The sequence below is a fragment of the Arctopsyche grandis genome, chromosome 1 (assembly GCF_051622035.1).
Source record: "Arctopsyche grandis isolate Sample6627 chromosome 1, ASM5162203v2, whole genome shotgun sequence".
Lineage (NCBI taxonomy): Eukaryota > Metazoa > Arthropoda > Insecta > Trichoptera > Hydropsychidae > Arctopsyche > Arctopsyche grandis.
The window spans coordinates 6,559,987-6,575,519 of record NC_135355.1 but is presented as its reverse complement, the minus strand read 5'-3'; the positions used below and the strand labels follow the sequence as shown (position 1 = coordinate 6,575,519).

Sequence of the window (15,533 nt, the reverse complement as noted above, 5' to 3'; positions counted from 1 at the left end):
AAAAGAAAACAATGAAATCTATCAATAAAATAGAGACACAAAAATCGTAATTTTATCATTTAAAATATTTTTACCGTTTATTTGGCGTTATTTATCGATTTTTAGTGTTATGAAATGGAACTGAACGTAACGTGCTGTTATGGGCATAATCAATAAAAAAAATGAATTCAAGTGGTAGTGGTGGTCGCATTGCGTCAGTTTGACACGTGCGTTGCCGCGTGGTGGTTGTGGGTCTGGTGTTCTTTTTTTTATTCTACTGATATTTGTCTCCAGCATTAGACAACTGTCAACGTACCGAAGATGGCAGCCACGGAAACCTCTCTCGCCGGTCTCACCATCAGTGAGTGTCAACTTTCAATTATTCCAACCGTATTCTGACACCAATGTTAAAAAGCCGGTCGCACAAAACCATTGTGCAAATATTGCAAACCAAGCTCGCATGCATATATATCTTATATCTCATGTATAATTGGCAAGAACGATTTATCTCAAATCTTTACCAAACAATTTGTAATACTGCGTAAATCACCATGCAAATCGATTTCTTTATTGCATCAGCCATGTGGCACTGTACAGCCTTATCTTATATGCAATTTTTAACTCATGTTTTCAGATGAAATTTATACATCCGATACCCGAGGAGACGATTCGACTGGCGACGGCACCAAAGAAAATCCTCTCAAAACTGTCCTTCAAGCCATGAGAAAAGCCGGCAAAGAACCGTTTCCCACAATATACACGGACGATAAAGAAGATGGTACCAAGTATGAAGTAGCCTCCAAGTCTCAACTAAAAAAGCAGCACAAAATCTGGGTAAGAGAGCAGCATCAAGCCAATGATAAGGCTAAGAAAGAAGAAAAGAACACCGAAAAACATATACAAAACATCGAAGATGCCAAAAAAATCGTGATCGTTCAAGATCCCAGTCTGCCTGAAGCAAAGTTGATCAAAATTAAAGATGGTACTTAATTACCATACTATTACATATTTTATATTGATATCATTTTTAACATGTTCATATTATTACTAGGTGAAAATAGTCGCGATGTACGTGTCCGAATCTTCGGTTGGGTCCATCGGTTGAGGCGTCAAGGCAAAGCCCTCATGTTCATGTCTTTGCGTGATGGTACAGGCTTCTTACAATGCGTTCTGCAAGATAAACTTTGCCAGTGTATCGATGCTGTTACACTAACGACGGAGTCCACCGTACAACTGTTCGGAAAGTTGGTTCCAGTTCCCGAAGGCAAAAGTGTAATTACATTTAATTTAAATCACCTTTAATATCCCATCAAGTATAGAATAATCATATCGAACGTTTTCAATAGGCTCCAGGAGGACACGAGCTGATTGTTGATTTCTGGGAAGTTATTGGTTTGGCTCCTCCAGGTGGTGCCGATACTATTTTGAATGAAGATGCCCTTCCCGATGTTCAACTTGATAATAGGTAGCTTCTTCGTTTCTTTCTGCCGAAGTTTAATTTAATCCTTTGCCCGCGGCAATACATATAGCGAACAACCCCTGTACGCTGCACCTTTTTCGCAAATTTGGCAATCGAGTTTTCGACCTTAAATACAGATTTTAATATTTACTCAAGTAACCAGATATATTAATTAACACATAAAGTATTATTTTAAACAATAAAATACATAACATATCTCGTAGTTTTGGCTTAATTGTCAAATAATCATTCTTCATACAATTGTGATGTATCGTTTCAATTGTATGAAGACGTGACGTCACATAAACGAGGTTTCAGTATGGTTCCACAAAAAACTAATTTTGACTGGTATATATTCATTTTAAACAAATTGAATAGATGGCATTCAACTCTCAGTAATATATTCAACCAATTTTGAACCTTAAAACAGTTGAAATAGGCGCATATAAGCCTCAAAATCCCGTGCAAAGTTCAGAAATTCTATGGCTGACAGCCGCGCTACAGACTTGTCGCTCAAAGCTTCCATAGAAGACGGCCGCGGGCAAACGGTTAATAAAATAATTACCGTGAACAATTTACAGGCATATTATGATCCGCGGTGAGAACACGTCTCGTGTGCTACGTGTTCGCAGTGCAGTTACAGCTGCCTTCCGTCAACACTATGAATCCCGAGGCTATGTTGAAGTGTGTCCACCAACTCTGGTGCAAACTCAAGTTGAAGGTGGATCGACGCTGTTTAAATTGAATTATTTCGGGTGAGTTAATTAGATAAGAATATAAATCCATCAACAATGATACATGTGTATATGTACAACTTTCCTTGGTTAGTTTAATGACCAAATACGAATTATTTTATGATAATAATAAATCCCAGCTACAAATATGTTTTTGACGTTAAGTATATGTACGTAAAATGCAACTACTGAAAGATTAGATAAGAGAGTGGCAACCTGTGACTTATAAATGCATGCCCACACATATACTTTTTACTTTATCTACATATCTAGTGTGTTACGTACACCGCCTATTAAGTGCAATTGGATTAGGCCGAGTAGCATCCCAGAGACTTGGTTTCAAAGATTATCTCTAGACTAAGTGCATGTAGGCTAAACAATGGCCACCGAATTGGCCGCTATTGGTCCCTTCTCAGAAGTGATCGATACCGTGGGAGTACATATCCGGGTATATGCCTAAACAATAGGGAAGTAACCGGATGTCGAAGATGCCCTGAGCGACCGATCCGTTATAAGGCGGTACTTAGGCGATATCAAGACACTCTTGACGGATCACTGCCAGTGCGTGTATCTCCTCAATCACCAATAAATGCTGTGGAACGACTTTGGCCTTTTACTTGGATCCTCCACCCACCCCTACGCAACAGTAGTAACAATAGATGAAGTTTTGTAATCGTGCGAAAATTCGAACTCAAGATTTTGACTGATTCGAACTCGGAGTCGATCACTGATCACGTTTTCATTGTCTAGAAAAAATGTGTCTGTATATTTTGGGAATTGGGAACACTGTTAGTCCTATCGAATTGAAACTTAGTATCGGTTATTAAAATGCTTATCGATGAGACATTAATTTGTTTTCAAATTTTTCAGTTGACTGGAAATGGTACCTCCACTTATATGTAGGTGTCCTTTTTCTTAAGTTTTTGATTCAATTATCCCAAACCCTTCAACAGATCAAACTGAATTTATTTTACACTAATATTGTGCCCGATGAAATATCATCGCATGGGTTATGGCATATTAACCTTTCAAGGAACGGAGCGTCGAGATCGAACGAGTGTCCCGAATCGTGGTCTAGTAAGACCCCAGTGTTTTTTAATCAAAATAAAGCTTTTCTCAATACAAATGGATTCAATATATATCTTATTAATCATTTTATACATCAACATAAAAAGTTTTAGTCCTATAGCATGTTTTTGACTATTTTTGTATTAAAAAATAACAACAAGCATCGACATGCAAACGCACATAGGTAAGGCCAACAGGCGACTGCATGACTCAATAGCCACGCGCCAAAAGCGACGAAAATATAGCTGTCTCTCTCACATTGATTCATCGATCAACAAGAATATGCAAGCGAACAGTCAAAAACATGACTTATCGATACCGCCTTTAAATCATATTTTGGAATGTAGAAATGTATTTTTTACAATGTACCCCTTTTCTAAATCATACGAAATCTATTAAAATAAATTTCTTGTTCATTCTAGGAATACAAGAAATATAGGGTGTACATATAGCTTTGAAAACCACATAGTTATTACGAAAAACGTAAAAATTGGGCCACTTGCATACCCCACTTCGGTGAGGGAGGGTTAAAAATCTTTAAGTGTATTGAACTTAAATTTCATATACAGAAGTTTAAGTTTAATACCAAGTTATATATAAAATTTGGTCTACGCCCGTCAACCGGAAGTGGCAGTTTAATCTTGTTCGATTTTTCTTCCACTATTTTTTTCAACCCTTATATATAAAATATGCGTGCTTTGAAAACCGGAAGTAATAATATTTTTTTAAACAATATTTAATCATTTTATTTTGTCCTTTTAAATTATTTTTATCTTCTTGATATTTTACGCTTGTAATATTTATGGTGTTATTAATTAATAATAAAAAAAGCAACAAAATCTGACAACTGGAAGTAGAACTTCTGTCTTGAGTGCGTTTCCTTACAATAGCGCTCAAACTTGTATCGAAAATGCTCATAGCCGGGGTATGTGTTATTATCAATATCGAATTTCGTTTTTTATACATCTTACATACACAAATAAATGGTCATGGGTTGGTCACATCCGAATTGTTTACATTTCAACAAATGATTCACTATTATGTACTTTATATCGTATTGATTCATTGAATAGTTAATTAATTCATTATAATTAATTCAAAATTTTATATGAAATAACAAGTATTTTTGCGTTGTATAATAATTTATATCTTCTAATATGAACTACATATTTTAGTGAGGAAGCTTATCTTACACAAAGTTCTCAGTTGTACTTGGAAACGTGTTTACCAGCACTTGGTGATGTTTATTGTATCGCACAAAGCTATCGAGCGGAACAGAGCCGAACCAGAAGACATTTAGCCGAGTATGTTCTTATATAATAAATGTTTTACCATTTGTTTCCATATCAATTACACAATGATTACTAATTCAATAAAAATGTCTCTATAGATACAGTCACGTAGAAGCCGAATGTCCATTCATCTCTTACGAAGACTTGCTGAACAGACTGGAGGATTTGGTAGTGGATGTTGTCGAGCGAGTGCTCGCGTCTCCAATCGGAGATTTAGTCCTTGAATTGAATCCCGATTTTCAGGTATAATTTATAATCATATATAATCGATTGAATATTAAACCGATTTATTAAATTTTAAAATTTCTAGGTACCCAAGAAGCCATTTAAGCGAATGGACTACACAGATGCTATTAAATATTTAAAAGAAAACAACATCACTAAAGATGATGGATCGTTTTATGAATTCGGAGAGGTGATAAATTTTAATTATATAATTTTAAATTGTTTGATTTAAACATCAGCTTATATCGAGATTCTTTTTAGGATATTCCTGAAATGCCTGAGCGCAAGATGACTGATAAAATCAATGAGCCTATCATGCTCTGCCGGTTTCCGGTGAACATTAAATCATTTTACATGTCTCGTTGTCCTGAAAATCGCGAGTTGACCGAGTCGGTTGACGTGCTCTTGCCGGGCGTGGGAGAAATCATCGGCGGTTCAATGAGGATATGGGACTACGACGAGCTGCTTGAGGGTTTGAATTCTATACTAAAAAGTGTAACAAACGTGACTAAAATTGTTATTTTAATGTTGCCGATGTTTTTTTTTAGGATATAAGAGAGAGAACATAGACCCAGCTCCTTACTACTGGTATACTGATCAGCGCAAGCTTGGCACTTGCCCTCACGGAGGCTACGGCCTGGGTCTGGAGCGACTGCTGTGCTGGTTACTCGCACGTCATCACATCAGAGACGTGTGCTTGTATCCCAGATTCTTAGAACGGTGTAAACCCTAATTTATTATATATATCATTGTATTCATTTACGCACGGTCAATGTTTATCGGATCAAATATCCACATAATAAAATGCTTTTCTTGATTACTTTGTGGTTTTTATTGATATCAACTACACTGAATTTTATGATAATTGAGTTTTCAATACATTGAATAATACAAATATATGTAAAACGCGGCCTTCAATCCGCTAATAGTAAGGTCTTCTAGGATTATTCTGAAAATAAATACAAAAACGAATGAAAACATTGAGAAACTTATAAACTTACATAAAATATGATTAATCCTACAATAATTTAATAATCAAAGTGAATTTAATTTTGTAATAAAAAATCAATGTGCTTATCTACTACAGCATGTTCCGAATAATTTACTTGGCTCAAAAGGTATAAGCATTCTCTTTATACGTGATTCTAAAAATATGTATATAAAACATATTTACCAAAGGATTTGGCCTAAATCTATAAGCTAACATCATTCGCTTACGATAGGCATCAAATTCATCGTCACCTTCGGCTAAATTATCAACTCTTTCAACTCCAAAACCGTGATTAGAATCTCTTTGAGGTGCTCTGAAATATTAAACAATACAATCAATTAAAACATATATACATATACACGTACAAACAACCTTCAAAAACAAAATTCATCAAGGCTAAATGTTATATAACATTCACATACTTATTGACAGGGTCTGTGATACCAGATCGGTCAGCTCCTAGACCTTCCCCTTCGCTCCAACCCAATTTCTGAAGCATTTTGAAACCTAAAACATTTAAACACCGATAGGATCAACTGCTTGTTTCAATATTGAGCGAGTACGTAACATGTACATAATATTTTACCTATATTATCTTCCTTCAATTTGTATTCTTTGTAATCACTGAGATCTGGCTCTTTGCCGCTTTTGACTGAAGAATACTTTTCCATAAATCTGAAATTTACACGAATTAAAATTAGGAATAATCACACACACACACACACACACACATACATACATACTTCAATTGAAAACACACTTTTTAAGTTCATCCGGTGGTAAGAAGTCTCCAATGTGATGTTTTCCGCTAGCTTGTCTCGTCAGCTCACAAGCCCAGCGTTGAGTGGCTTCCATTTCTTGCTGACGCAATCTATGCTCCCAAGTTCCGTGCTCGTCGATCTCCTCATCCGAATCGTACTCGTATTTAAATCGACCTGATGACATCAATTTTTCAATTTCGCGACGTTTTTTCAACATTTCCTATAAAATGTTCACATTTAGTATTTACAATTAAACACTGCTTTAAAGCGATAAAGGTGACCATTTTACCTGATAGAGTATACTGATTTTATAATGATCTTCGCATTTCTTCCAATCTTCTTCCGAAAGATTAACATTACCGTACGTTTTGATAGCGTATTGAATGAGTCCAGAGTCTTGTCTAGTGATTTTTGTAAGCTGCGGTTGCGAATTTAGAGGAAATGTCGGTACATGATTCACGTTGATGAGTCCTATGCAAACGTACATATGTAAAAAGTTTTAAAAAATGAATAATTTTCATCATATAATGCATTTGTAATTGAGCAAAGTTACCTCCCAAGCTGCTGATAGTCGCTACTCCGGGTAATCCTACATTATTAACTACAATTGGCGCCGAAGAATCGCCCCATCTTGATTTTTTCCTTTTCAATTCCTTCTTTTTAACGACGGCCGAATTGTTGCCCGAATCGGAATCGTTGTCTAAATCATTTTTGAACTTGTTCGACGCTGACAAGCTTATGTCTTTTTGTTCGCTTTTATTCTTTTCGAAATGCAATATGATCGGATTCGACATTGAACAATTCTGATCGTCGGAAGAATGCACTTTGTTCTGAGGTGCATAGTCTTCTCCGTCAGAGCTGGAATCGTCACGCAGACTGAATTCCGGTTCGTATTTTTCGTCGTCGGATATTTTTTGTTGTACGCAAGTCAAATTATCGTTTCCGCTATAATATTTCACATCCCTAGACATTTTGCAGTCTGCATTTTTGACCTCAGGCAGAAACCTTTAAAAGTAGAAGTTTCAGCATAAAATTAATAAAAGGAATGCGCAAACAACACCAATAAAAAGGTTCATCAAAAGTACCTGTAAGATGATACGCAAAATATGAGTCGACGATGGATAATTTTTAAATGAAAACTTTGCATAATTTTTAGAATCGACTATTTAGCAAAAAAAAAAGAAACAGTAGCGTGTCGCGAATTTACTAAATGAAAATTAGCTAAGAAGTATACGCCACTGATATGAATTAACCCTTTTAATCCCATGGGACTGATTGATTTATCAGCACCCGTTTTCGAACACATTTTGTCGCAATTTTTTTTATTTATTTACTATACAAAAATTGTTAAATTTAAATCCTTACTGCATATTCAACATATCGAGATAACCAACATTTATTTTTAGAATTTCTTGGTACTTGATTTTTATTTTACAAATAATATTAAGTATTACTTCAAAAGTCGTTCAACATTCAAACTGAAAAATCACTATATTCAAAATAAAAATTTTGTATTCATTTATTTGCTTTACACCTATAAATAAATATTACTTATTAATAATGGAGATGACATCACAAAAAAAAATTGATACCGAGAATTGATAATTAGCTGAGATAAATAAGAAAATGAAGACTACCACTTTTTTCAAATAAATGTTTTGGGATTCTTCGCATGTACCTCGCAAAATAGCTTGGGATTAAAAGGGTTAAATTCACTGAGCAACAACAAAAATTCCTGGAGCGGAAAAAAAATCAATCTATACTAAGTTTGATCCACTGAATTCGAATATTACACTGATTTTTGTTGGCTTCTTCTCAGTTATGAGATATAACCTTAAAAAAAAAAAAGCGCAATTTTTACAGATTTTTGGCTTTTGCAGTCTTTAACTCAAAATCTAGTATTGCTGTGCCAAAAATGAATATTAGAATCCATATTCGGATGTTTTTCTATTGATTGTGATATTTTATTACTTTAAAATACTTATAATTAATTATCAACTTATTTTAAAAGTCAAAAATATACTTTTTTTCCCTGTAATATTATGAGCTTATTTCGCTAATTTGTCACTTAACCATATATATATATATATATGTGGGTGGAATTCCTGAATAGATGACGCTATTCAGGACCACGATGGGATGTGGCGGTGGAATTGAAGATCAAACACGTGCGTTTTCAGTCATGTTGTTTATTAAAACGACACCACGCGGTGGTTTAACGACCAACCGCCCCCAGTGGAAGGTTAACTTCTACTAACTGTAAAATAGCGGTCCTTTCGCGCCCTCTGCCGCTTTTCCATCCCCTCTCTACAATCGGTCGTAACATACCCTTTCTCAGCAATAGCCCATACATCAGCCTTTCGTTCAATCCCAACACTACAACTCGGCCTTTCCTGACCACAAACCTGCCCTCAGGTTTCTCTCACCTGCCGGGTCATTCCTCAATCATACTACACATAATTTTCAGACATACTTCTGAATAATCCCAGACATACTTCACAGTAGTCTTCAACATACTCCACAATAATCTCAAACATACTCCACAGTAATCTTAAACATATTTCAGTATCATATCAAATTTTTCACGTTTCAATACAATTCAATCTTCAAAAAAAGTTACACACAGATTATCACAATTAAAGTTACACATAAATCATCACAATTGCAATTTAAAATCATTACAAGAAATACATAGCATTAAAATCCACACCTTCACATCGGAAACAGATCACATTTTAAAACCATTACAAGAATTACATAGCATTAAAATCAACACCTTTACATCGGAAACAAATCACATTTTAAAACATCACTAGAATTACATTTCAATACAATTATCTCATATTCTTCTAGGCATGTAACCAAATTAAAACATTATTCAACATACCAAACACTCGCCAAAACATGAAAACACTAGAATAATCAATAAAACATTAACAATATTTCAAATCATAACTACTAACAAAATAAAACAATAATCAAATATGATGTAAGGCTTAACTAAAACCCCTCCGGGTACTCCACTTATTCTCTAATTCACTGACACACACTTCACTTCAATCGGCACAACCTAAACACTATCCGATGCCAGTCGCGATTCCACGCGGCTGTCCGATGATGTTGTCCGCGATGGACCTCCCGTCGCCCCACGGCTTTCCATATGGTATCTTGCCACATATGAAGTTGACCAATATCGTTCCTGGTTCACCGATATATCCAAAAACTCCCTTCTTAATCCATGGTCTTATTTTATTTTCCATTAAAGTAACATCAATCTGACTACGACCGAGCTTGAAAGTGAATACATTGTCCTTTGGTGTTGAAATTTTGACTGGGTCTCTTATTCCTTCTGGTGATTTATCCATATCTTTTTCTTCATGTTTCCCATTTTCTTCGTCTTCATCTTTAGGATTCTTCGAATGACCATGAGACCCTTTACTGAATTGACCATCGGGCGGTTCATCTTTATTTGAAAACGCCATGTCTCCGTTGTCCCAAAGCCTTCCAATATGCAAACCATCACCGTCCATACTTCCATCACCCATGTCCAGGCCTCCATTACCCGTGTCCTCACTTCGATCACTCATGTCTACACCGTCCTCTTCATTATTGGAAACGTCTATTCCACATGGTTTGCGATGCTTACTTTCATCATTCTTCATCCTAATTGAATCTGTGGTTGATGATCGATTTTCTGTGTTCGGTCGCACTGAAGAATAGTCCAGATGAGCTCGAGACGGCGACGCTGGAGGCTCTAAGGGGGTCCTCACCATCTGACCATGTGACATGTTTGATGTTCCATCAGCCTCGCTTGAACAGGAATCGTTGGGTTCTGCATGAGCAGACATCTCTTGTGAAGCCCGTTCTTCTTTTTCCCTCCGCAGACTCTGTTCCAACTTGACCTCGATCGGAACTCGTGGTTTTGACGTTTTATCGCGTTCCACTTTGATTTTTTCTTGCTCTCCATCCTTCAAGTCCGAATCAGCCCTCCTTACTCCTTCCGCAGCTTTTCTACGAATGGCACCGGAGCTGTTACATTGGTCTCTTACCACAGGAACACTTTCACTAGTGATGATGCCGCATCGATGTACGAAGTTCTCGCCGGCGAGGTTGTCTTCACTGCCTGTGTCGATCAGTGCCGGCGTCCTCGCCTTGGGTCTCCAGCTGCCTCCAGTTGAGGGTGCGGGCACTGCTTTGGCCGTGGCTACGGTTGCGGCTGCTTCTTCTGCCTTTACCTTTTCCACCAGCCCTTCGAAGGCGCTCAACTTGTCCCTGAACTCCTTCAAATTGCGGGCACCATGCAGCATCCCCTTCATAGAAGACCTGCCAGGGATCCCGTCGATGACGTATTCCATGAGGTCGCGATCCTCGATCGAACCCACGCTCGCGATCTCCCGCATCCGGTAAAAGTACTCGTTGACCGATTCCTCTGACGTTTTCTGCGACTTGGACAGCCTCCTATGGACTGACGCCCCACTCACCATCCGAGCGAACTCCTCCAGTAATGCGCTTTTGAGTTTCTCCCACGAATAGACCCCATCTTGTATGCGCAGGAACCTCTCGGCCACCCCCTTGACCAGGCGTTTCCCAAACAGCAGCTTTTCCATGCTGCCCCAACCTGCCGAGTGTGCGACTTCTTCGATCTGCGCCACCCACTTTTCTACCGGATAGTCGTCGTTTCCGGTGAAAATGGGGACGGCGCCCTCCATGTCTTGGAAAGTCAGCTTGGCTCGGCTGGCGACTGGCTCTTCTATCGCCCTCTCCCGAACCCCTCTCGACGTCCTACGACCAGATGTCGGCCTCCTCCTCCGATACATTGTAGCACGTGGTCTTCAAACTGCCGCCTAATCCCGGACGAGCCTCCAATTGTGGGTGGAATTCCTGAATAGATGACGCTATTCAGGACCACGATGGGATGTGGCGGTGGAATTGAAGATCAAACACGTGCGTTTTCAGTCATGTTGTTTATTAAAACGACACCACGCGGTGGTTTAACGACCAACCGCCCCCAGTGGAAGGTTAACTTCTACTAACTGTAAAATAGCGGTCCTTTCGCGCCCTCTGCCGCTTTTCCATCCCCTCTCTACAATCGGTCGTAACATACCCTTTCTCAGCCATAGCCCATACATCAGCCTTTCGTTCAATCCCAACACTACATATTTAAGGATTGGATTTTTAACTCAATATTTTTTATTTTATTATATAGATGCGGTAAATGATTTTAAATTGAGCCAAGGAATATACTGTATACGCATGTCAAGAGCGACATAAAGAATGGAGAGCGCATCACTCCATCTCACTCGCTCACGTTTGCATACCGAAACTTACGAACGATGATATTTCATATTTTTCACTATAAAATCATTTCTTCTTCTAATGGCGAATCTGTATTCAAACGTTTATATGTAGCCCGTGCGAATCATTTACCAGATAAAATAAAAAAAATATTGGAATTGAAAACCAACCCTAGCAAACGTAGTGAAATATAGAACCGGTCCAATAAATTCATGATAGCTCGAGAAAAAAAATAATATAATATTTTTGACTTTTAAAATTCGCTAAATAATTAATTATACGTATTTTAAAGTAATAATAAAAACTCACAATCAATAGAAAAACCATCTGATTATTAATTCCAATACTTACTTTAGGCACAGCAATACTATATTTTGAGTTAAAGACCATTGCGCATTTTTTTAAAGGCTCATATCTCATAAACGACGAAAAAAAACCACCAAAAATCATTGTCATATATGAATTTAGTGGGTCAAATTTACTAAAAATTGATTAATCTCGGCTCCGGTAAGAGAAAAAAAGTGTTTTTTTTTTTTGTCGCTCAGTGATATTAATACAAGAGTAAACAAAAAAATAAATTAGTCCAAATTATAAACTGTGCAATTACTTTTGTTAATAAATTCAAGTACTTATCATTGCTCAAAAATGAGCACTTATTATCCATTGCAGATGATTACGGTTTATACATGCATATTTTTACTGGATATAAATTCGTATGTCGTACGGCGTGTCGGTACGAATTTATACACACATGAATAATGTTTGAATATAATATATATATATGTATATAATAAATACAGTGTTCCCCCGCAACTGTTTGCTTTCAGCAAATTTAAGTGAATAGGTTGTAAGTCGCAGGTAGCTATATTACCACATGTCAGCATTTGTGCTTTGCGCTTTCAGCGTGAGCTCCCAGACATCTCCGATTCGAGCCACCTGATTGGCTGTAGCTTCCATTGTCGCCGACAAACAACCATCTGTTGAGAGAACTACACAACACTAATCAACAAATGGGCCCTCAATTTATAAAGAATTTGAAGTACAACAACGATTACCACACATATTGAACTGAACACTGAACACTACCGATCCAAATCACATTTTAAATGTAAAGTGGTCTCGAGCTGAAAACTTTTCCATGGTTTCTTTTCCGTATACAAAGATCTTAGAGAGTATGTGAGGAAAGAGAGACAAAGTGGTGCATAGATATTTACACAAAAAAAAAAAAAAAATTTGATTACAGGATTGGAAGACACGTTAACGTATAATACGGACGTACTTTCAATACAAATTTTGATCCATTTGCCTATTCCTTATATACACACTTAAAATGAAAATCATTTTAAATGTGTAGTCTTAATATATATCTTACCTGAAATGGGCGGATGTGGTATCGAGCACAAATCCAATTCTTTCGGTTTGGGAATTTGCGTTAGACAGATGGGAGACGGTGGAGGTATAGTGTGGAGATTCATCGGCTTCGGAGGAGGAATGGTGATAGCGTCCAAAGGCTTCGGCGGAGGAATGGCTATAGTGTCCAAAGGTTTAGGTGGTGGAATAGATACAGTATCGATCGGCTTCGGCTCCGGAATCGCATGCAGTGGCATATGCCGAGTAAAATTTTCGCCGATCAGTCGCAGCATGGTCATCGGTGGCTGCATCATCAGAGGAATACGGTCATTAATCAAAGGTGGAGGAATCGAGGTACAAATTCGATTCGACAGTGGTAGAAAATTATTCGCCATTAAATTTTCAACGTACGGCGGTATCGAAACGTTCATGTTCTTTGGCAACGTAGTTTGCATCATAGGATTGTTATAGTTTTGATTCATTTGCATCGGTGGGGGTATGTTTGGAGGGGGAATTGTGATCGGAGGTGGCATTTGAGTGTTGATCGCCGGATTCGATATAGACTGCAGGTTCAGATTTATCTGCTTCGTTATGGGGTTGTTCAGGACTTGATCGGGGAAGATTGGGAAGTTAATTTGATTTTGTAGATTGTTTTGATTGCCGAAGACTTTGGGTTGATTCGCATGCAAATTCACGGGATACGAAGTCGACTTGGAAATATTGAGCGGTAGGATGTTTGCAAATCGGGATGGTTTCCGATGGGGCATATCTTCGACGACAGGTGTGCAAGGGGAAAAAGAACGTCTTCGTGAACCACGACTGCCAGATTCCCAACGATTGAATTTGTGATCTCTGTAAATAACAATAAAAATTGGATCAATTCAATTGTTGATTTAAAAAAAAAATGATAAAGATAAGCAAATTACATAGTTATGGAGATGAACTCAATTCAATGAAATAAAAAAATTACCGATGGCTGCTTTTATCGTTTTTATTCCGTCTAACATATTTTTTATCTCTATCTCGGCTGGTACTTCTACTTCTATCTCTGCTGCGATGATAGTTAGAAGAGTCTCTTTTGTGTTTGTCCGATTGGACACTTTTGCTTTCCTTTTCATGTTTACTTTTAAAATCATTTTTCTTTTCAGAATCCTGCTTGTTGTGAAACTGTTTAGTGACTTTGGGCAGTTTAGAGTTGCTCTTAGTTTCAGACATCTTTTTGAACTTGTCTAAAAACGAGCCATCGTTAGAGAAGGCGTTCACCATGGCCATTCTCGCGGCATCAGCGCTATGATTCGGTGCTGATCTACTGAAATATAAATACACGAAACTGCAGATAACGATAGGGTCGCATTATTGCACATGTATTTAGTATAATGGGGTATTACTGAGCAGTGACAGTGGGCGAGGAGGTGGAGGTGGAGGTGGTGGGGTTGGGTGTGGGGGTGGGTGTGGGGGTGGGCGTGGGGTTGGCGGGCGGCGGGGGCTGCGACAGTTGTTTCTGAAGATAGAGCTGTTTGCGGCGCTCGAGCTCTCGCCTCTGCTGGTCCATTTGCGCCCAGCGAGCGCTCAGAGGAGTCCCGCCTCCCATCTTTACAATTTCACTTTAGCTCTGCATCCATTGAACCTGTCAATGACAGACGAACAGACGAACAGACGAACGAACGAATCCCACGCACGATCCTTCAAAGGCGAGCGACACTCTGCAGTCTGCAGCCGGTCCGTATGACACTTTTACCAACGCTATCATTATACGTCCATGTACCGACGCTTCGATAATTCGAAATAAATATATCAAACAATTCTACTACTCCGCTCTCTTTCAAACTTTTTTACACATGCGAATCGGTGAAAATTAAGAGAAAATATTCAATGCACCGATAAGGTATAAAAATAAAAAAAACTTTTTTTTTATAACAATTAAGTTCCAAGATCAGAATGAAAGATGCAGTGAGCAGTAATGACAGAAGTAGTTGATCGTCAACATTCTCGAGTTGTTAACTCTAGATGAATTACGTAAAATTTATACACAACGTGACGCGACTAGTCGACCGATAGTTCTATAGGGGATGAACGAATGGCTACGTTTACACTACCGATATCTATACCCGATCCACCCGATATTTAGGAATTTTTCCATAACCAGTTTCTAAATAGTATAGGGGGGGGTTGAAGGTTTTGGACCGTTTCCCAGCCTATGGAAATTCAGTTGAATTTTGAAGAGGATCTTTATTACTCGATTAATACAGGTTTATTTGTATGTACAGCGAAGTAGGTAAAGGATTCACTGGAACGAGCTAGGTCGAGTTCCTGAAGCTCACTGGCATCTGGGGACGATGCACTGGTTTACAAAGGTGTTGCTTGAGCAACGCGTAGCTG

General features: G+C 38.0%; 2 protein-coding genes across 5 annotated transcripts; one reads left to right on the top strand and one right to left on the bottom strand.

Moving 5' to 3' along the window:
- The first annotated feature begins 103 nt into the window (after positions 1–103).
- AsnRS (asparagine--tRNA ligase) lies at positions 104–5,577 on the top strand. The gene is made up of 10 exons (XM_077435219.1): positions 104–340; positions 614–961; positions 1,031–1,251; positions 1,326–1,444; positions 2,020–2,193; positions 4,416–4,544; positions 4,631–4,775; positions 4,843–4,947; positions 5,019–5,229; positions 5,306–5,577. Exons 1-10 carry the CDS (start codon positions 301–303, stop codon positions 5,488–5,490), a joined length of 1,677 nt encoding a protein of 558 aa, XP_077291345.1. The 5' UTR covers positions 104–300; the 3' UTR covers positions 5,491–5,577.
- LOC143914719 (uncharacterized) lies at positions 5,570–14,909 on the bottom strand. Of its 4 annotated transcripts, none has more exons than XM_077435038.1 (11): positions 14,543–14,909; positions 14,125–14,463; positions 13,177–14,006; positions 12,676–12,793; positions 7,063–7,514; positions 6,799–6,980; positions 6,509–6,729; positions 6,335–6,423; positions 6,171–6,255; positions 5,976–6,061; positions 5,570–5,706 (listed from the first exon to the last, which is right to left on the bottom strand). In XM_077435038.1, exons 1-11 carry the CDS (start codon positions 14,743–14,745, stop codon positions 5,702–5,704), a joined length of 2,610 nt encoding a protein of 869 aa, XP_077291164.1. In that variant the 5' UTR covers positions 14,746–14,909; the 3' UTR covers positions 5,570–5,701. The 4 variants fall into 4 exon arrangements, with proteins under 4 accessions (XP_077291164.1, XP_077291149.1, XP_077291173.1 ...); XM_077435023.1 differs by having other exon boundaries at positions 5,572–5,706; positions 5,932–6,061; positions 14,543–14,905; XM_077435047.1 differs by having other exon boundaries at positions 5,572–5,706; positions 14,125–14,460; positions 14,543–14,902.
- Between the last annotated feature and the right edge of the window lie 624 nt (positions 14,910–15,533).